The sequence below is a fragment of the Siphateles boraxobius genome, unplaced genomic scaffold, assembly GCF_051911475.1.
Source record: "Siphateles boraxobius isolate OS27281-9 unplaced genomic scaffold, OSU_SipBor_1 5, whole genome shotgun sequence".
Taxonomy (NCBI): domain Eukaryota; kingdom Metazoa; phylum Chordata; class Actinopteri; order Cypriniformes; family Leuciscidae; genus Siphateles; species Siphateles boraxobius.
In genome coordinates, this window is record NW_027509141.1 from 27,264,885 (window position 1) to 27,289,000 (window position 24,116).

Sequence of the window (24,116 nt, forward strand, 5' to 3'; positions counted from 1 at the left end):
CAATACACCCCCTCCCAAGCACCTTTATAAAAGTCCACAGGGAAAGAGGAGCCATTTCATGCCTGATCCTCTAATGAGGCATGAGGGAGCTGCGCTCCTTATCGAGGGTTTGCACGCAGCCCCCTGAGGTCTGTGGTGCTACCAAGGAGCCCTGAGTGCTCTAACAAACAGCTAGTTCTCCAGTCTGGGGTTGAGGCAGATTAGTTGGAGGGGGTGAGGTGGGTGCGGGAGACCATTCTCTCCTCTGCACACAAGCGGACAGGGATTAGCACCTGTTTGCGTGCCCTTGCCAAAGGGAGCTTCTTTAGTTTGAGAGCAAGGGAGAAGACTGAAACTGCCTTTGATGTGTTTTCGCTTTTAATTGACTTGTCGGCAATGCTTGCCTTTGCTCTCACTATTTTTTTTGTTTTATATTGCTTGGACTATTTCTTTAGAGACAAGACACTAGAAGAATAATTCTATCAAAACTAATTTTAGAGTTTGGGGTCAGCAGGATTTTTATTAGTTGTTATTTTTATTCAGCAAGGATGCTTTAAATTGATCAAAAGTGACAGTAAAGACATAGTTACATAAGTTAATCAAAGACTTCTGAGAAAAATATATCATGATTTCCACAAAAATATTAAGCAGAACAACTGTTTTCAACATTGAAAATAATAAGAAATTATTAAGCATCAAATCAGCATATTACAATGATTTATGAAGAATCAGGTGACACTGGAGACTAGAGTAATGACTATTGAAAATCATAGCTTTCCCATCACAGGAATAAATTACATTTTAAAATATATTAAAATATTTTTTATTTTATTTAAATCAAATTGTGGTAAAACAGGTAAGGCTTTGAAGCTATCATATAAAACAAAACTATGATTGAAACGTGGAAAATCTTCTCGAATAGGCCTATAATCTACACAGATACTTTGATTTGGATAAAAGCATTTAAATGCATTAAACACAGACCATGTGAAGCACGCACATCCTAAGTTAATTTATCACAGCTACTTGCTGAAATAACAATGATCATTTTGCATGAAACCATGTTTGTGATGAGATTAAATAAAGTATGTTAATCCACATACAGTACAGTAACATACTGACACAGTAAGCCATGCACATAGTTACAGGACATTCATTTAAGATACATGTAAATACAAGGGGCCTCATTTATAAAAAGTGCATATTTAAGCTCATGCAGTGGCTCATGAAATTTCCTTTTTTCTAATGACTGTTAGTTATCATGTAAGCATCTTATTCACAATTTTCATTTTTTATTATATTCTAATAATAATTTACTGTTATTACATTTATATTATTATTATTATTATTATATCCATCCATTCACTAACCTACTTATCCTCTGTAAAATTGTTAGTATACTATACTCATAAATTTAACTTTAATCCAACAAAATTGGAAAATCGCATAATTTTGAGATTAAAAAAAGCGTTTCCATCAAATGTGTTCAAGACAACAAAATTTTCATTTTCTAGGAAATTGCCGCAGAATATCTGTAATAAAAATGAAATTGCAGCAATCAGGGAAGCAACTGTGGCTTTTTTTACCACATTATACAGTGATGTGAATAAGTTCGGACACCCATGCTAAAGTTGCCTAAAAAGAGGAATAAAAAATCATCTTTTGGAAATTGATCTTAATGCCTTAATTAGAAAAATGAGGAAAAATCCAAACTTTAAGGACACCAATTGTCTTTGTGTATGAATAATGTATCATAAATAAATAAATGATCTTCCTTAAAATACAGGGTGCATAAGTCAGGACACCCCTATGTTAAACTCCCATAGAGTCAGGCCGATTTTTATTTTTAAAGGCCAGTTATTTCATGGATCCAGGATAATATGCATCCTGAAAAAGTTCCCTTGGCCTTTGGAATTAAAATAGACCCACATCATCACACACCCTTCACCATACCTAGAGATTGGCATGGGGTACTTTCCATAAGATCATCTTTCAATGCAAATCAAACCAGCTATTTGGCTAACTGAAATAAAACCATGCCAATCTCTAGGTATGGTGAAGGGTGTGTGATGATGCGGGGATATTTTAATTCCAAAGGCCAAGGGAACTTTATTATTATCCTGGATCCATGAAATAACTGGCCTTTAAAAATAAAAATCTGCCTGACTCTATGGGAATTTAACATAGGGGTGTCCTGACTGTATTTTAAGGAAGAACATTTATTTATTTATGAAACATTATTCATTCACAAAGAAAATTGGTGTCGTTAAAGGTTGGATTTTTCCTCATTTTTTTAATTAAGGCATTAAGATCAATTTCCAAAAGAAGATTTTTTATTCCTCTTTTTAGGCAACTTTAGCATGGGTGTCCTAACTTATTCACATCACTGTAAATGACTTGTATCTCAGAGCACATAAACAAAACCCAATAAACGCTGTCATGTTAACTTACGTCCCGATGCCTGGTATTTGGGAATGCAATCATGTGAGACTTCTGGGAGGTCATTATACCAAATCATTCTGGCTCAGGTATTTCAGAATGATCAAACCAACATTTGAGATGCTATGCAATGAAATTTGCCCACTGGTTAGTCCAGTTTTCCAATCACATTGACTGTCGAGGCAAAGTCATGTGAGTTTTCTTTGTAATGCATAAAGAATTTTATTTGGTAAATGTGTTTCCGTCGTAGTTTACGCACGTTTTTTTTTTTTTTTCAGATAAAAAATTATCCGCCTCAATTGAAGCAACCTGTTCTCATTTTTAGAGATCAGGCTGATTGAACACGTATGCTTTTGCGTGTTTAGAATTTATGCGCATCTTGGCGTTTCCATCCAGTGTTTTTTATGCAATATCTCAAAATGTGCATTAAAATAGGTGGATGGAAACATAGCTACTGAGTCTCACACAGAGACAGAGGTTGCCCCCACCGCTTCACCCTAAAGATACTACATCACTATATCACAGCAGGAGATCACTGTTCTTCCCTACCAGCGGACAAAACACAGCAAGCCTCCACCTACAATGCAAGCATCACACCTAACCCCTCATTAGCCCAATATAAAACTAGGCGACAGTGCTTAAGAGAACAACATGTTTAAACAACCTCTCATTTTACCAAGTGTGGGACTTCACTCCTCAGCTTTTATATTTCTACATGTTTATGAGCCAAAATTGGATATTTTCCAACAAGTTGGTTGCAGTCCCAGGTTTTTATTTTGAAGTGTTTGCTCTGCATAGTGTCCGACCATGTTTGTTTTTTCCGCAGTACCAAAGTTTATATATTTTTAGCATTCTACATCAAAAGCAATCCAGCAGCCACAATAATGTTGGTTTGGGAACAAGGTGGCACATTGTAGTGTGGAATTATTACCTAAAAACCAGTGACGAGAGAGACAAATTCACACAGGCTCTATTGCTTATCCCACCGACACACATCATTGTACGCCACTTTGCCATGAGTCCCAAAGGGGCAGATTTACAGCTGTAGAGGCGATGCTTCCCCCTCCAGCTGCTGGGCCAGCATGGCTCCGCAGGGAAAGGGATACAATGTAATCAGTCGAACAAAACAGAGCACTGGCCTGAACCATGGAGGATCAACCGAAAAGCAGCAGGGGCCCACTCACCTACCACTAGCTCAAATCTCCTCTCTGATGGGCGCATCCAGAAAAATCTCGGAGGATAAAAGAGATGTTTGATTCCAAAGATAAAACCCAAGAAGGCAGAACTAAAGGAAGGCTCAGGGTTATGGAGGCCCATGGGGTAGATCCCTAGGGTACGTCTCCATATTTGAGACAGCCGGGGAAGATTATGAGCATGTCAGAGCTATTTACTCATCATATGTGGTTTAAAGGTAAGAGGGAAAAAAGAAGAGCAACAACAGAAGAAAATACACCCTGGCCATATGGATCGCAGCTCTTCGGTAGGATTATTGATCTTCACACACAAGCTAATTTGTCAGTCAGTGGTGGCAAAGTGCCCATGAAACACAGTATTTGCTCTTCCGTTTGTAAAAGTTTGGTGTGAACACATCAGCATGAGTAGAGCTTTGGAATGATAAGGCTACCTGAGTGGACAGACTGGAGCCATCAACTACAGTAACTGTGTTAGCACAGCTAGCCCAGACAGAGTCCTCCAAGCCAAGTAGCGTCCTGATGGGATCTGAACCAACTGTTACTTTTCTACATGAGTCTTGGCTCCACAGTTCCCCTACAAAACAGAAACAAACAAAAAACACAATTTCAACTTTCCAATTGCATCTATCAAACATTATTGGACTTTTCTTAAAATAAGGCCACGCTGAGGCTCTTAAAACAAACTTTATACTATTTTTTACTTAAGAATTTGGTCTTTATTTCTTTTTCTTTTTTAGCACAGTGTCATTTCCACAATTTCTAATAATTATTTATTGCGTTTAATTGCATTTTGTGGTGGAAATGACAATGATAGTAAGTAGAAAGTAAGTAAGTAAAGTTTATTTCTATAGCACATTTAAAACAGCTTGCGCTGACCAAAGTGCTGTACATAGTTGTACTGGCCACAGGGTAATAAAACACATGTAATAGAAATACATTTACAAATACATTTAGTTTAGGCTAAACAACATTACAGAGAGACAGCAGGTTAAAACACACTTAGCAGGAAAAACATTTAAGATGCCTAAAAGGCCAATATAAAAAGGTGGGTTTTAAATCTAGTTTTAAAAATATCAATATGGGGGGCATTTCTGATTTCGGGTGGCAGTCGGTTCCACAGCTGAGGGCCAGCAACAGAGCAAGCAACAACCTCTGTAACCCTTCCGCTTTAGCCGGGACCGTGGGACGTGCAGCAGGCCCTGACTGGAAGATCTGAGGGCTCTGGGAGTTGCTTGGAGCTGAATGGTATCTGCTAAGTAGCTTGGGGCAAGTGCGCGTAGAGATTTAAAAACCATTAGCAGTATTTTAAATTGTATCCTAGACTGGACAGGAAGCCAGGACAAAGAGGCTAGGACGGGTGTTATTTGTTCACGTTTTTTTGTGTTTGTGAGCAGTACTGAACTGCTAATAGTTATTTCATAGATATGATTTAATGTAGTCTAAATACACACATGAAAAATATTTTACACCAATGCATAATCTGACCAAAATTACAACTTTATTTGGAAATCACACACAATAAAAATTTGTAAAAATCAGCTCATAAGTGATATTTACCTCAGTTTTTCAATTACATTGCATAACTGATTATCAAGTTTACGCTGTTATGTCCTTGTTAAAAAGTATGCAAACTAATCATTTTTTAATTAAATAAATAAATAAAAATTCTCAAATAATAAATAAAAAAGTAGTGTATGCTTGTTTTGATCGCCATCCGTTTTAAAAATGTAATACCCAGAAAATACCCAAAAATATTTCCTCTTGTATATTCTGTAGGTTTTATGACACAGAAAGGAGAGAAACGAGGTAAAAGTATACGGGTAGCATACAATGAGGCCTGTGTAATACCTTGCTTGAGGGCAAATTGCTAATCCTATCTGGTGGAACATTTCAAATATGGCCAAAGATAGTCATGCTAGTTAATTCACATGTTATTTCCCTTAAAAAATAATGCTTCAAATAGCAGAGCTACAAAAATGTGCTGAATGCTAATACCACTGCTTTAGCCCTGAGCAAGTCACTTAAAGTAAATTGGTTTCATTAATACTCAAGAGTAAATCCTTGTGTTTTCAAGACAAATATGTATAACTGGTGGTGGAACTGTGTAATTGTGGCTATGCCTTAAAAACATACAGCTAGAGCAAACACTGCAAAGTGTGTTTGTGGACTGCATATCTCCCTAAAAAAACTAGTGCTTTCTATGCTAATACGCTAACGGTGCCATGTTAATAACTGCGGCGTGTTGTGTAATCCAATTTATACGTTTCTCTCCAGTGTGCTCAGAACACGCCAGACTTTTCCCTTGAATTTTAATCACAGGGTTTGCGCCGTAGCCACCATGGACACCATTATGGGATGCATTACATAAGCTTTTTTCTTCGTTTTTTTCGCCACCCATCACAGTGTGTTAATGAAGCAAAATTGGAGAGGGAAGCGCAGCGAGCCATTTAATTAACATTTCGAGTTGTTTATTTCTGCCTTTGAAACCAGAATAGCTTTACAATGACTTCCGACTTCCTCAGGTTAATTGCATGGCATATTCAAAATGTCAGTCTTCCCACTTTTTTCGTGCATTTGCTTTGAAAACATCCCCTCAGCCACTCTGTACCCCTTAATTCTCAAATAAAGGCCGCCTTAGATTTGCTTCTTTCAGAGACAAGGACCTTCAGGGGCGGAGAGGACTTATCTGGACACTCAAAGCATCTGCAGATGCAGTCTTTATTGCTCCAAAAGTAATAAACTGGAAGGGGGAGAGATGCTGTTTCATTCAGATGGGCCCTTATTGCTTCTGGGTTTTTACGTATTTTCTTCAGAAAGTTAGACACCCATTATTATCCTTATAAATTCTGCGCACTGTTGATTAAACACAACAAAATGATCCTACCCTCTTAATGTATCTAGGAAAAGGGGAAAAAACAAGAAATCTCCCCCCGAGCAATTTTGGCTTGCTCATACGTTTCAATAAGCTTTCTGATTAATCTCATGTGAGACTCCAGTGTTTATTACAGTGTTTTGAGGGCAATGTATTGCTCCTCAGAGTAATTTGAAGGATATTTTTTGCTAATATATAATATAATATATATATATATATATATATAATATAATATAATGTGTATATATATATATATATATATATATATATATATATATATATACACATTATATTATATATTATATATCCTGCCAGTACTTCCCCGGGAATATGTATTTGTTTGTTATTTATTTCGTTCCAGTATATGAATAGCAATATTCAATTGCCACACTGCACATCAGCATAATTAATCTTACTTTCCACTTCAGTGGAGGTAATTCCTTGTTGACAGCCAGGTAAGTAGTGCAACGTGATAAACCCATTGTGCCAGGGTTGTCTGCCTTGCGCCACCCCCAACATACACGTAGACACACAGCGCAGTCCCTCGCTATCTATCATGTCTCCGAATGCAAGAGTTCTGCATGCCCGCCTGTCTCATGTTGTCATTAGCCAACACTTACTTACTGCAAATGAATAAGGCACAGACGCGGACAGAGGACAGACTTGTGAAATCATAAATTGCTTTCAAGGTAATCCTGAATCCATTGGCTTTCTATCTAACTAATACATACCCAGAACAATCTTATCACCCCTGTCTCATCTCTGAATGCATTCAGAATACATGACAGAACTAATATCTTTCACATACTCACTGAGGCATTCAGCTTCAACAGAGAAGGGACCGTAAAAAACATCCTTGAATGTTTGAATAGAAGGTTGATGAAAGAGCAAATTGAACACGGGGACAATCAGATTCATTTGTACTATTAATTTGATTTGATTACCCTTTCACTCTATTGAGTCCCTTTCATTTGCGGACATACTAATAATTACCACTCTTAATTATCCCACCCATTTAGTGTTTAATCCCATTAGTGAGAAAAAGAAAACATACTGAATGCAACTGTCCATTTCTGTGCTAATGTGATAAAGAGAAAAAACAGGCCTAATAGGATAGAAATAACATAGACGTTTAAATCCTAAATCCTAAAAAAACAGTGGCAGTGTATGCAGAGTAAATGAGCTTTATTTAGCATAATACAAAAAAGCAAAAGAGAAGCAACTATATGAATACTTACGTAAGTGATAAGCCCTTAAATTAATCAGAATATATTGCAATTTATGAGTTTTGTTCACATAGGCACAGTCATAATTATCAGTGGGAAACTCTCTGATATCCAAATTGGGACATTGGAATGGGCTTGGCCACATAAAAAACAAGGTAAAAAGCAACAATAAAAGTGAGCCAAGAGTAAAAAAAAATTGTTCATTTTTTATATATTTTTTTTTTTGTTTGGCTACTTCAGTATTTAATTTCCAACTGGAATTCATGTCAACTTGGAACTAACTCGTAAACAAGAGCTTGTCAAGTGCACTTGAAGCCAACATGAGTGTAGGATGTTAAAGAAAGCATGGCAAACTCCACATCAGTATAATGAGACATCAAGCATTATGTAACTCGTACCTCTGTGATGTCTCCCGTAAACCATCAGCGTTCCATCCCGCAGGCCAGCGAACAGGAAGTTACCGGAATGTTTGAGACACAGAACTGGACAACCCTCGGGGTTACAGAGAGTTAGGAGACACTGGACGGCCGTGTCCATACTGCCATAGAACAGGATGCTTTGGGAGAAAAACAATGAAGAATATACAAAGGCATCTATGTGGAAAGAAGTATAATATTAAAAGAAAGAAAATAAAGCGAATGCCTTATTTCCACTGTGCATTTACTTTGATATTGTGTAATGATATTTTAAAAGGAAATGTACCATTTCAGGACATTTGTCCACTGTATAGCTAATCAGTCCCTTTCATTTGCTTAAAGAATCTCTCAGAATACCTATTGTTCTTCTCAGCCTTCATAAATGATTGAACTTAGTGAGAAAAATCACAGTGATTTTAAAAGAGAAATTAATTAAATTTCTGCTAAAATGACTGCAGTTCAAAAATGTCCACAAAACATCATGAAACTACCTAAAAGTTTTAACCTGGTAGAAAAACAATATTTTTCAAAAAAATTCAGTCACTAAAACTCATGCAAAACTCTTTTTTAGCTTGCTGAGCATAGTTGTCACCTGTTTCTTATCTACGTACACTGTCTGCAATGTCAGTTATGACACCTTAAATCTGATTGAAAGGATTTTCCTCTCTCACTTCACCTATTGCTAGACATGTGCTTAAAACAAACAGCTATTAGGCTATTAGTCTTGGGTAGCGCTTGGTTCTCACACACTGCAGAGTGAGCTGACAGGAAAAAAAGGAAGAATTGATGTTGCATTTCATTTACATAGAACCAAAGCAGCATCAATATCTTTGATTTTACAGGCTTAGGTGGGTTTAGTTTCCTTGGAACAATCTTAACTTGGCTGTGAAAAGATGCCTTTATATATTTAACAGGGTATCTGCAGGGTTTTTTAAATCATTTTTTGAGACTTTTCAAGATGTTCTTTAAAACCTGCACAAATACAATTTATACCATATTGCTGGGGTAGAGCAATGTCTATGGTAACATCCAAACCATAAAATCATGAGTCAAAATAAATATAATAAATTAATATAATAGATAATTACTTTTATATTTATATTATTTCATTCAAATATGATTATATTATAGATTTTTAGAATACATATTATTTTCGTTCCAATCCACAGGCTGAATGAAAATGTAATTTCACTCTCTGACAGTAGGTGGCGCTTATAAACCCTTACAATGTTAACCCATGTAAACAACGCAGCTGTGCTTTTAGAAATTCTTTTAGTTTGCAGGTATGAAATAAACACCATAAGGTAACCATTGTCATCAAATTAATAAATTATTAACATACACGAGGCCATATTGAGATTTCTGTTTTTCTGTCCTATAAATTTGATAAGACTTTTCTTATATCATTTAATATATTCAAGAATGTTATGCAACTGAATCTAAGACTTTTTAAGGACCCAGTGGGGCCCTGAATTAATAGGTACATTTTTAATATTTATAACTGGGAGACATTATACACATATTTTTATGAAACACAGTCTTACCTGCCATCATCAAGTCCAACACAGATAGTATTTCGCACTCCAGTGGAGTTGTGAGGGCCGGTTTCAGCATCCTCTGAAGGGGTGGGCTCAGGCACATACTCCAGACACATCACTCGAGCGCCCATCTGGAGGGATTTTACAGGCCGAGGTGTAGGTCTGGTCAAGGAGAAAATGTCCACCTGGTCTTGAGAGGAATCACCTCCACTGGCTACCTGCAAAAACAGAGCAAGGACACCACCATTATAGGTAGTCATCCAACCAAAACCACTCTCAAATCCATGACTGTACAGGTAGGGAAAGAAAATAACAGAGGAAGGAAAGTGTCTTTCAGTTTTTCTGCCATTTTCAACCACTCCCTCAGCTTTGTGTTTTCACTTCCAGAGCCGAGAAACAGAAAATTTCAAACAGCAGAAAACTTTTGCACTTCCTGTGTACTTTAAAGCTTCCCACCCCTGTTATTGTATTCGCCAATTTCAATTTCATGGTAATGGCAAAGTCAAAATCATATATCTCGTAAAATTCAAACTCATAGACTTTCGCCTGATAAAGTCTCTAAAATTCATACGCTATCACCCATAATGCATTCTCAGTGAGATAACTTCAAACATCTTTTTTTGTAACTCCAGGGATCTTTTCATCGCTGAAGCAGAGGAAAAGGTGGGGTGGAGAGATGTCTTTTGAAAGCTGCTGAGCTGTTTGACAATGGAGGGTTTCCTTTGGGCTGATGATTGATCGCCTTCTTAAGACAGAGACTGAGATGACAAACTCGATCCTTGGTGAAATTACATGTAGTTGACAGAATAAGACTTCAGCACAGTGCTGCTCATAAATCCATCCTCTGGTGCCTTTCCTCAACAACTGATCTAGGTTCTGCACCCACCCATTTTTCAACTGAGTTGCTTTAAAATGCAGACTCTTGTAACACATTTGGATTGCATTGCACCATAAATTAATAATCCCCCACCATGAAAAATAGTGTTTGTCTTCGCCCCCTGCACGGGCGCTCACACTCTCTCATGGTTACTTGTTCATGCATAATGCAAGGGAAGCAACCCGCTCGCTATTAGAAATTAAACGAACTGATCAGCGTCCCATCATGCCCACCACATAAATTGGCTCATCTCTCCTTGTGCGGCACTAAACTGCTCCAATTACAAAATCCATACAAAAAAGCCTTCGAGAGGTGGTTTAACCGAGGGAGATAAAGGGGAAGAGTATTACAGCGAGTCTGCTGGCCTTATTATAAATAGCCCTTGTTTAGGGGCCATCATTTATGATTACCTCAGGACACTGAGCCCAGTCACTGGCTGATTGGAGTGTAATCCCAACAAAACAAAAAAAAGAAAAAAGAAAGAAAACAACAGCAGAGTGGGAGGGAGGCTGCCGGACAGCAGAGATTAATTCTCATTCTCAGTCATGTTATGTGAGCAAAATGGCCAGGCTAAATATAGTCTTTTATCTTATAGTTCCCCTCTAATTTGCATGCAATCATTTGTCTGATTTGTATCACAGTGTAAAATCTGGACGGCCAAGGTCTCGTGGGCCGGGAAGAGCGAGGCGAGGCAAATATCGGCCTGTTAAGGCAACGCAGTGGGAGATAGGGAGGACTTATCTTCAGGCAAGAGGTACGGAAAATAACAGAAGCTGCCTGTATTTTTTGCTTCCGCAACCTCCAGTGGGCCCTCGTTCTCCTGCTTTCTAACACAGGCGCAAATCCATGTGCGTGAACACGACGATGATCTACCTCTCCTACTTTAATTCTATTCCTCCACAGACTAGGTGGAATTACAGCTCCCTGAAAAACTCATCAGTACTTGCTTGGAGGAGTAGATCTCTGGATTCAAGCCCTGGACACATCCCTGTTTTTTTGGCCTGAAAGCCATGACAACCAGCCTTAGAGCCAAAGCTCTGTACAACAGAGCATTAATTAGGCTAAAATTGACCAAGAGCCTAAAGGGAGCAAATATAGCCTGGGAAGAAAGAATTCATCTGTCTATTTGTACAAACTGGGGAAATTTAAAAATGTGTCTTTGACATCCTTTACAAAGTGCTTTAGATTTGCTTGGCTTTACGAATGACAAATAAAGGATGGCAAACAGTGAAAATAATGCTGTATGCACCAATCATAATTGAATCATTATGCATGTTAAATTCCAGTACAATTCTTGACTTTGTATTCAATAGTATAATTAGAAATTAAGAAAGTAGAATTAAAGTAGAATTAAAAAAGGACAAAATTCATACAAGTCTAATAATTATAATAACTCATTACATCTTATCATCATACACATATTGTGTATAGATCAACATATGTATATACAGAGCAACTACTTACTTTGGTCATTACTAACCAACTAACTATATGAATAAAATCACAGGAAGTACACTGTGAACACAGGCAAAAATCAATAGCTGAGCCTCAGCTAGAGGTGAAGAGGCTAAGAAGAGTAAATTAAGTTGCCCTCATACTACAAGCGACAAAGAGAAATCGACCATTGGAGACCAAATTGCGGCTTGTACAGCGGCGCAACAAAGTTGAGATATGTTCCATTTTATGCAAACGAAGGTCGACTTTCGGGAGCGACAACCATAAGGAGTAAAGTCATGTGATCCGTCGCTCTTTAGTGCCGAGGCAAGATGAAGGAGAAGATCATTTTAGCTGTCGGCAACTGTCCTATAAGTTATGATAAGTTTACAAATGTTGCATAATAGCACATTTTAACACATTTAATGAGAAACACTGCTAGCCCCATTGAGACTAAATGGATGCACTTCGATATATTAAAAAACTGACCCCTGTGCTTTAAGCTAGAGAGTGAGATTTGAATTCAGGATCAGATGTCGACGAAATTATATTTTGGATATGCAATACTAAGGATTTATGATATATCTCCATGTACATACAATGGCACTCGCCGTGCTGACTCCAACCCTGAATGGTTTTGTGATGCAGATAAATAGCCACAATCTCATTCATCTTAATATTAGACATTTTATGCATTGATTCCATTTGTATTAAGACTTTTCCTTCCAAAATGTTTGTTTGTAGTGGAGAGAAAAGTGATTTGATGTCTACAACTTGGAGTAACATCCAAGATTGTCATTCATAAACGTTTCCTAGGCAACCAGTAGTGGGAGTGCCCACTAGTGACCTCACCGCCAGTCGCTGGTAGTGTGAACCCAGCATTTGGCAGATGACTTGCTGGCTTACTGTCTTGGACTGATTAGAAACAATGTTATTATTTTGATCTAAGCAAAGAGAAAAATTCCAGCAGCCCATCTTAGAGTGATCTGATTACTGTCACTGCTCATTTGGAACACTAGCAGAGAAAACTGCCTGTTGTGATGATGATTATGTGATAGCGGTGACTTATAAGTTTGGAAGTAGCAGACAACTGAATCATTTCCTCTCTCAGTCCAGTCGAGTTCACCGAGAAATGACACCCGCTATAAGCCGAAGATGTGTTGATTGCTTTAGGGGTTTCTTTAACCCTACTATAGGCTTGTACAGCAATATTTTTGACAAACAGGATAAAGTCTGGTCCACATCGCAGCTTATTATAGCCAAACACTGCCAACAATCTTCGACTTTTGGGTGCAGCTAAATAGCTGCAACCATAATAATAAACCTGTGTGGAGTACAAAAGACTGCATAGAAAACAACTCTGGAAATTTAAGTAGACTTGGGATCTGAATTTCTGTCCATCCAAAAGTAATAAATAATGATGATTTCACAGCCACAACTCAGAAAGCAAAGCAGACATATTGCCTTAAACAAGCCCCAGTCTCTTTTCCACAGATTGTATATACCACTCTAACCACACAAACTTTAAATTTCATTACTATTCCTTATTCCCCCAAAATATTACCATGCCCTGTTTGATTGCATTTGGTCTTGTAGTACGCAGTGGACCAAGCCTACCTGCATTTATATATCTGAACAAGAGGCAAACATTCATAGCACGGCTCCAAAGCACAAAAAAATAAGTTCACAAATGTTGCATAATAGCACATTTTAACACACTTAATGAGAAACACTACCAACCCCATTGAGACTAAATGGATGCACTGAGAAATATTAAAAAGCTGACCCCTGCGCTTTAAGCTACAGAGTGAGATTTGGATTCTGGATCAGTCAACGAAATTATATTTTGGATATGCAATACTAAGTATTTTTGGCACTGGAAAGAGAACCTAATCCAGCTAGATATAATTTCCCACTGAATGTCTCCCTGTATCTTTTAAATCTGCCCAAGTCCACCCTCAGTGCTCTTTAGAATACCCACAAAAACAATTAACTCAAAGACACAGGCAAGGGCGTCCTTTTGTGTCCAACCAAGGCTTGAATTGGATTTATCCCCCTGCTTTGGGGGATTATGTGATAAATTGCCCACTGCACCAGAGTAGGGAGGAGGACGAGACTACTGTGTGAAACTTTTAAAGGTGATTTCACAGGGCTTGTTATGAAAAGCTGTTTTATTTTGCAGAATACAAGTTACTTCCAACGTAACTTAATGGTAAATGAATGCTTGTCGTTGTGGTTTAATGGTGAGGAATAATAATTGCATTTAATCATTTAGCAGATAAAAAGCATCTGCTAAACGATCAAGTGTAAATGTAATTACAGTCTTTTCAATCTCTGATGTCACCGGTTCACTGTTTATGATATGTATATTTTATGGGCTTGTGTTTCTACTTACCCAGAGGTAGCCTTGAGGAAGTGAAGTGCTCACCGCTGAAACACCAAGTAAAGCACACTGAACAGGATTATGTAGAGCAGCCTCCAGCTATAAAAAAATAAAAATAAATTTTAGTTAAATTCTTGCCTAATTAATAGACCTGAGAATTGTACAATCAATAATATATAAAAGGAAATAAACAAAAAAAAGATTTTTTTTTCAACAAAGTGAGGTTACATTTATGCTTAAAACAAAAAATTGTCTTCAATATTTAATATATTGTTTGAGTGAAAGATGGTGCTAGCAACGCCAATGTCACAGGGTTTTTGACTCCCAGGGAATGCATGACCTGAAAAGATGCCAAGTAAGTCATTTTCGATTTAAAAAAAATGTTTTTTTACATTTTTTCCATTTTCTATCTCATTTTAAGACTGTTTAGATTTTTTTTTTTTACAGGACAACAAGAAATATATACTGATTAAGAAAATGATTGTATTATTACAATGAAGCAATGTGACTCGGCATATTTATGGAGACCATAATGTTGCGTGATATCACGCCATATTAACAGACAAACAGCTGCTGTTTGGGAATGTTTATATTTATTGTGAGAATGAAGGCTGGGAGAGATGGTAGAAAGCACATCTAATTTAATTAGGGAAAGAGGGGGGTTAGTTCGGTAACTATGAAGACTGAATATCTTTCATGTTGCCCCCAGTGGAAACTGGGCATCAATCGCTAGCTATTTCCAGCAGTCATTTACCATTTTCCCAACTTTCTCAAAGTGCAAATATAAACAGGTCCTAAATAATGCTGGAAAAACAGTCAGTCAAGAGCTCTGCATCTCCCTTCTCCAAACCACTCCCTTATTTTTTCACAAGCACACCAAGATTTCTCTTACATCTTTACGGTTTATCCCATATTTATATAATTCATCCATATGCGGTGACAGAAAATGTCTAATTTGTAATTAAATGGCAATCGTGGCAGGAGCACATATGGCAGCCTGCGGGCAGCAGAGCTTGGCTGGTGGATGGAAGGGACAGACTGTGTCTTCTGAGTCACTTGAGAATACTGTTGCTCAGTGAGAAGCACAAGCAATCTTCACAGGTGGAGATTGCTTTGTCTTTGTCCATTCTCCGATGAATAGCAAGTGCATTTGCCTGAATATCTGCTTCAGTCGCAGTCCCTCGGGGGCTAAGACACATGCTACATGATTTCCCCAGCAACATTGGTTTCTGGGTTCTCAAAAAGCAGTTTGCAAGACTACTGTCCAACTGCGGAGTTAATATATTGCTTCTGAAGACTGAAGTCTGGTTCATCCTGAATGCTTAGTTTTATGTAATGAATTTCAAACATGCTTTGTGACCTGTGGCACTTCATAATAACCATTCAGAGAGTGGGTCTACGGGTCTATGCTTATACAGTATGGACAAATTTAAATGCATAAGATGCTAAGAGTGTGTTTATATGACTGGTCTTGACTTTAAAACACTCTAAAGCTTATAATTGAGATATCATCAACATCACCCTCAGTTTGCTCAACCCATTAAAGAGTTCGAGAGACCGAGAAGAAGGAAGCAACACGTCACGTTTGTATTTTTCACTGTGTTGTGTATTGTGTTTTTGAAGTAATAGAACAATTCTGGTTCAGTTTTTTTTTTCAATTTTAAAAAAATGAACAGAGTATAAATAAGTCTTTATGCATCGCCAATGATGAGATTATTTCAGAAAAATAATACAGAAAAGTAAAATATAATAAATAATTAAATAAATAATAATAATTAAAAAAAAAATTATATATATACACACACACACACACACACACACACACACACACACACACACAGACACACACACACACACACACACACACACACACACACACACACACACACACACACACACACACACACACACATACACACATACATTAATTGTATGTATAAAGTCATTCCAAAACTGTAGGACTTTCTATCTTCTGAGTAACATAAAATATTATTATTTTGAGAAATGTCTCCAACAGTCACCAACAATCTTCAAAATATCTTCTTTTGTTTTCCATATGGAATGGCATGAGGGTGAGTAAATAATGACAGATCTTTGGGTCAACTATCCCTTAATGAGTTGAGGATAAGACCTGTTATATTAATCATAAAAGTGTCAATCATTCAAACTCAGGTCACATTATCATTGGTTTATAGTAAGCAGCTCAACTCAAATTAAATAAATACTGTGCAAGGCCATAATTGGCATCATGGTGCCTTATTCCATTAAGCCTCTTGCTCAGATGGAGGTGCAACACTTGAGATCCCAATGGGAGAAGGAGAACAACCGCAGAGAGATTTGATGGAAGACTTCTGTTTGGGTGCTCATCTGGGGAAAGGGCAATAGGTGAGCTAATTAAAGAGAGATTTGTTGATGAAGAAAGAGGCCGGCCACACAGCTGCTGGCCCTAGTGACCCACTGCTCTACATGATATCTATCCACCCCACCCTTCTGTGTGACGGGCCTTATGCCAGCTCCAGGTGGTGAGTATCCTTTCCATAGGCCATGAACTCATCTGGAGGAAACCCATATTAGCTTCCCTTGCAGAGTCTATCCTGTCTGCAATGTGTCTGCATTAATTCCTGTAATCAAATGCACAAGGGTAGTCTGTCTAGAAAAACAGGAGAATGTTTCTAAAAGGCAGAATAAGATTTTGATGAAATATTTTATTGTTTTTAACCAAATAGCCTTGAAGAAACCAACTCATCCACTCAAGCAACTACATAAAAATGAGTCATCAGGGTTGAGGAGGTTTAGGGACAGAATAATTAGAGCAAAACAAATGGAGCGTTATGATTTGAGGTGTATTTTCTGTGACTGCAATAAAATCTCTATTCTACCTGTGATTTAATGCATTTTAGATGCGATTAAAGTTATACAACAGGACATGGATCCTCTCTCTGAGTTAACAAGGAATTATGCCAGTTTCGGTCTCCTTTTATGACTCATTAAGGGACCACATCTAAAAACAAAACATAGTATAGATGGTAAAATGAAATGTTATAGTGGTTAAATTAAATGTTATGGTGTATAGTTTATAAGTATGATGAAATGCACAATATATTCTGAATTCTAGTCACAATAACAATATTTTTTTTAAAAATGAAAAATGTATACAATTCAAAAGTCCAGGGTTTTACAGTAAAAACCGCAATGATCTGGAACATTGTTAACATTACTTAAAATAACTGTTTTCTATATAACTATTTTATACAAACAGTTGTGCTACTTATCATTTCTGTGGAAACCATCAGGATGTTTTCATAAGACGTCAAAAGTACAGCATTCATTTGAAACAATGTTTAAGTTATAAATGTCACTCATAAATGTCAAGTTATAAATGTCACTTTATCAATTTAATGCATCCTTACAAAAATCTTAGTAACCCCAAGATTTTGACTTAGTGTTTATAAAATTATAATGACGTACATTTTATTATATAATCAAATTTAAAATATACAATTTGCTGCAACCAAGCAAAATAACCCTGATAGCCAGTTAGCTAACAAAGACTTTTTATATTAAAAAATATCTATTTACAGATAGGCCTATTTGTTAATTCATATGAATACATTGAATTTGTGTAATTATGTTGCATGCTTTACATCACTGAATTCAAAACATCATATTTTTGGTAATTATTGACTAAATCTTATGCAATGCAAATTTGGTGCAGACTACAAAAAATATTATAATTTGCAGAAGTTGGCTTTGAAAAAAATCTAACTAATGAAATAAACAGAATCTGAGATAACACTGACTGTTGGGAAGGAACAATCAATCAGATCAGTTGTTACTCCATTACGTTAGTCACTTTCTGTTCCTGATGAGCCGACCACGCTAGGTACCACTTGGGTTTCTCCAGCATGTTCACTGAACTTAACGTTCATGGTCAAAGTTGAAAGTTGTGCGTCAATGATACCATACCACGCAACATAGTATCTCAAATACCAAGTCTGATAAGATAATTCCATGCAATGCCCTGTGGTCTGATTGTGCCGTTCATTGTGCTGATTATTCATGCTGGACTTAATTAAAACTGTTACTTCTGATTCCTGCCTCCTGTGTTCTTTGCAAAAAAATCGAATTAATGAAATAAACAGAATCTGAGATATATAACACTGACCCTAAAATGCAGTGCTCTAAAGCGTCACCAATAGGTGATTCAGCTAGTCATTTTACTTGCATTACTTGAGTAGAGTTCAACATTTTAAAACTTTCGGCCCACTATTTCTATCATTTACAGTTTGTTTGTATGTTCAGTTTTAAGCAATAAAAATATATTACATTTTTAGATTAAAACTGACAAATGGGAGATGCTCTCAATGATACCAAAAAAGCATAGTTCATCTTTAACTCCACCACATATTAAAACACTAGGGTGAGCTTGGACACAAGATCATCATTAAATGAACTCAGGTTAGCATTTAATCCACCAAGCTTGGTTAACATGGAGCGTAGCAAAACGAATAAAAGGCTAGCCTGAGTCACTACAGCAAAGCAGCACTTCACTCCGATGAAAGAAATCTCAAATCCTCCTGACAACAGCATCACAGTCGGCTCCCACACGCTAACAAACACTAATAGAACTCTTCTGTTGGTTATTAACTGATAATTGCCAGCTTTTCCCACTTTGTCTTCGCTCTTAGCCTCAGGGTAGAAATAGTGAGGCAGGGAGAGCCAAGATGGCACAATAAAAGCGCCAATGTTAACCTGATCACTGCTAGAAAAGCAAACTGAATTTGTATTTGTTTTAGCCTTGTTGACACAGGCTAAATCAGTGCTAGTCCAGGGCTCATGCTATATCGTAGCGTTCACGCTAATCCTTGTGGTGTGGAGGAGAGCTGCAGACGCTGGGAACCCAGAGAAACGCTGTATAATGCAAGGCTGACATGGGTGTGTTTAGCTCTGCTTCATCGCAGGATTAGGAAGATGGAAATTGGAGTGGATTAGCCTATAGGAATTCAATACACGTGTGGGAAAGGACCGGTGACAGGGCAGTAGGACTAAAGCTCTAGAGAGTTTGTGGCAGTTTAGCCTCAATGTGACTAAATTAATAGAAAGTCCCACCCTCGGAAACAATGACGCTTTCTCAAAGACTTCTTAGTAGTTTCCCAGTATCCAATGAAGGACTCTTAACACAGATCGACGACAGAATCAACGATGAAATGAGCTGCAAGTGTTACAATTTCATGAGCTGGATGAAATCCAATCATTTAAATTTCATGGACCAAGATACGCAAAGATCAAAGTGTCAACCTGCTGTGCTATCGGTTATGCATTTTGCATAGAATATTTAGAGTAATGTGAGCAGAAGTATAAGTTTTCAGTTGGACGTCTCAAATGTTAGCCCTCCATTTACTTAGTGTTGGGTTTACAAGCTGGATTATGGCCTGTGGTGGAACATTTGGCTGAGGTATTGAGTAACGTATGCAAATTGCAAGGAATAGTTCACCTCAGAAATAAAATCATGTTATCATTATTCTCCCTTGGGTCATTACGAACCTGTATGATTTTTTTTCCCTCCATAATCAAAGAAGAACTTATAAAAAAATATATATATATGAATAACCTGCCCACTTTTTTTCATGTGGACTGTATTTTTTTTTTTCAGGCTGTCAAGCTCCAAAATGGCAAAAAGCTCCATAACTGTCTAATAAAATTGGTTCATACAATTCATGCACTATATCCAAAGTTTTTACAAAATTATATGATATGTTTGTGTGAGAAACTAACTGAAATTTAAGTGATTATTCCCTGAAAATCCTGATATGTGCCTTCGCTATCTTTGGCACATTCATGAGAGTAGCAGCAATAACAAATTAATTATTTGAATCAGATCTGTTCAATTAATGACTCGATCCAGTTCATAAAACTGGTCTGAATGATTTGTTCCCAAATCTGACTGAAATGGTTCTTGTGTTCAAATCACTAACTCAATGATTAATTTGTGGTTGTTAAGAGCTCATTGGAGGGTAAGATTTTGGGCGAATAATGAACTAAAATTTGTTCAGTTGCTACAGTATCATTCAGCTTCTGAAGACGTGAAATATGACAATGTTGCTTTTTAATTTTGGAGATTGACAGCCCCATCATCATTCATTTTCATACTGAAAAGATTATTTCCAAAATTCCACATTAAAAGTTAATATACTGTATATAGGGTTGTAACAACATGAGGGTGTAAAACAATGACATTATAATTTTTGGGTCAACTATTATTTCAGCTATTTCAACGTTCTTTCTTTTAAATGAGGTGCTCTGGTCTAGCATATTGGTGTACCACAGTACCATCTGACATTGGCAGAACATCACTAAGCAACATTCATATACATGCAGGGATTGATATTTCCCTCCTTATGTCCTGCTCAGTCGTTCAGCACTTTGTGATGCATCCAGCTAATGTGATAATCCAACACATCTCTTCATACCCGCCCAGCACAACTTCTCTGACATGGCACGACAATCCCAGCACCGTTGAGATAAAAGTAATGGACTGTTCTGCAAATAATGGGCTTGAAAAGATGAGTGGAAGCCAAGAGTTGTCTGGAGCATATAAATCTCGCCGCCTCTGTATCTATCTCTCTTAATTTCCTTCCTTCTATCTCTACCAAGCGGAACGTGTGCACAGGGTAAAGTGGTGAGCCTCTAAAATCTCGGCCAGCCCTCGGGATCTAATTGGAGAATGCCACTGCAAGGGACCACAGAGGGGTGTGACGAGAGGTATCTTTAATACCCTTGATCAGATGACATGGAACACAGAACAAAAGGTCCTCAAATCCCTATTGCACTGAGCGGCAGGCTCTGTTTCCAAGCTGCCATGCTGGCTCAAGGAACGTATCCCAGGCTTTAAGCTCCCATTTTAAACACCTCTTCATCCTGCACAGCTGTGCCCCGAGAAAAACTGCTTAAAATTCTTCGACTGGTCATAATAATTACAAGAAACAGCTACTAATCAGGTGCTGACAAGGGAGTGGTAACATTAGATAACCAAATCTCCTGCTTCACTTTCAATTCCAGTACATTTCTCCTTATCAGCCTTGAGGGACAGGTAAGGTGGAGACGTTCCCACATTAATGGTGGTGGAATGCTAATGAACCACATTTCAGCAGAAGACACAAGGACCAGGTTTCTTCGGGTTCCCCGTGGAGGCTGAGTTTACACTGCGGCAAGCATGCAAAATTTTTTAAAGTTAATGTGCGACCAGCGCTTAATTTGCAGCAGCCCGTGTGGGGTGATCGGTTGAAGAAGACTGACGGCATAATTAGCTGAGAAAAAGACAAACTAAGGAAATTCACAGAAACACGATTACCAGATGAAGTCCAAGATTGAGAATGTTTTAGTTCCCATTGTTAAACAATTACTTAAAATGTTCCCATACACCACTGAAAGTATATCACAGGAAGCGTTCATGTTTAAATTAACAATTTTTTTTGCATGCTAAGCTTTGCTCTTTGTCGTTATTTTAGTTGTTTTTCTCCACAAAAAACACAGGGGACGTGAGGAAAAGGGGTGGAGGACAAGACTGTGACTGCTTGCTTTAAAGGCTATGTTTGAGCACTGATGATTTCCAATAATTAGCACGTAACTGTCAAAGCAACAGATCAACCCCTTTGCAGATGACCTCGCTCTCAGAGAGTGCTGCAATGCCACCTCCAGAATGAGAAGAACAGATCCACACTGCCCTCTACTGCTGGATAAAGTTGACAATATAGAAGACAAGTCAAACTTCTGTGCTGCAAAACTGGAAAATCTGACAAATGTGAATATCTCATCCATCTGAGAGGGACTGCTAGCTAGATTTCTGATATTATTCAGCTGAGAATTAAAAATTATAGTTAACAGAAAATGCTTAATGTTGTCTTCCTTTACTCAACCACACGTCATTCCAAACCTGTACATTTCCACTGTTGTCCATACAATGAAAATCAATGGGTTCAAAAACAACATTGGACCCTTTGATTCTCATAGCATTGACAACAAGCCAATGACAAGTAAAAGATGATAGATTTTTTGTATTATCTTGAACTATCCCTTTAACAAGATAGAAAGAGTCTTTTCTGTCTGTTTAGTAATACCATTCATAAATTGGAGATAATTTTACTGCCAATGCTGAGATAAATGCTCTGTAGTATAAGTGACACCAAAAATAAAATGCCTTTTTATTCAATCTCCTAATAAGCCTTAAGTCATCTATTTACACAGGGGGGGGGGGGGGGGGGGGGCAATGGGCCATAGCACAAAGCCAGAAAGTCATCCAGGCTTATTACCAAATTGGCCTTTCGTAGAACAAGATCTCCACACAGATGCTATGATAGCCTTGCTGCCATGGGCTATTCACATAGCGTAATGCGGTAAATCCTGGTCACAACCCTGAAGCAAGCACATAACAGATATGTCACAGTGCTATTGGGCTATTTGGTGCCTACTGCAGTGCAATGAAAACCCCTGGGCCGCTTGCAAGAGTCTATGAGCCTAGCTGGACGGTTATGAATACAGGAAATATTGATAAGGTAAGGGACAATTTATGATCAGGCAGTCAAGGAGCTTCTGGCGATGGTACCATATGAACTACCTGACTAGACATAACTAGACTCAAGGTTGGTATAGGGAAACATTAAAGGGATAGTTCATCTAAAAATGAAAAGACAGTCATCATTTACTGAAACTTTTGTGTTCATATTTCATTTGAGAACTGGATGGAGGGGAAGATTTTCAGTGAATAATGACTCACACAAAGTTATCTGGACTACTTTAATAGTGATTTCCATTTAACAACCCCAGTAAATATAAAACCATTAGGGCTTTCAAAAATGCAATTATTTCATGCAATTAACGCAGCATCTGTGTATTTCCTTGCATTCTTTGGCTACAATGACGCAAATGAATGTCGACAGCTAATGATTCATTCAAGTGCTTTTAAAACATTCAAGAGCAAAAAGAGGCAAAAGAGAATTCAATATTGCGCAATGTACCCGGAACATGCAGACAGACAAGTCTCGGGTACAGACAGTGCACTTGAGCGTATAAAAAAACACAAAATTATGTCAAAATGCCTGTTCTGGTTAGTATCCTCATAAACCGTCTTAAATTAGTTAAAAAGCCTTTACATTAATGTAAAATGTTGGAAGATAATTGGCTGTGTCAGATTTGCGTCATGTGTGTCACGTCACTTAAAGTGACAGCAGCCTAATTTACCTGTTGCAATCTGTGCAACAAAAGAACAAAAGAAAAAGAGAAAGTCACTCACTACTCTTGATCACTTTATGGATCATTTACTTATCCTCATGTTGTTTCAGACCTGTTTGAATTTTCTTTCTATTTTTTTATGGGAAATAAAAAAAGATATTCTGAGAAGTGTTTTTTGTCCATAGAATAAAAGTCAGTTTGGTCCAATGTTGTTTTGGACCCCACTGACTTTCATTTGTTTTCTGCAAAAGAATGAAACTGATACAGGTTTGAAATGATATGAAGACAAGTGAATTATATAATTAAAATTTTTGGGCGAACTGTTTCTTTAAATTTTAGTTTCTCTACCAGTAATGCTCAATTGCATGTTCAAAATATGACTGCTGTCAAGAGCAAAACTCGTTACTTTTGAAGGTTGCAATGTTTAACACCAGACATGACCAAAGTCACCCTCAGAACAAGAGATTTAGAGACGTTTTGTTGCTTGCTGTCACCAAACTGTGCAATGGACAGTGACAAGCTCCAGCCGTG

At 37.5% G+C, this 24,116-nt stretch overlaps 1 protein-coding gene across 3 annotated transcripts in view; it reads right to left on the reverse strand.

Annotated features, from left to right (window-relative positions):
- Positions 1-24,116, reverse strand: part of arhgef10la (Rho guanine nucleotide exchange factor (GEF) 10-like a) — a 144,406-nt gene that overhangs the window by 21,255 nt on the left and 99,035 nt on the right. For all 3 annotated transcript variants that reach the window (XM_077203637.1, XM_077203636.1, XM_077203635.1), the window contains 4 exons: positions 14,370-14,456; positions 9,670-9,881; positions 8,108-8,265; positions 4,043-4,185 (listed from right to left, as the gene is read on the reverse strand). In XM_077203637.1, the coding sequence (XP_077059752.1) occupies positions 4,043-4,185; positions 8,108-8,265; positions 9,670-9,881; positions 14,370-14,456 (600 nt within the window). The remainder of the gene's footprint in view (positions 1-4,042; positions 4,186-8,107; positions 8,266-9,669; positions 9,882-14,369; positions 14,457-24,116) is intronic.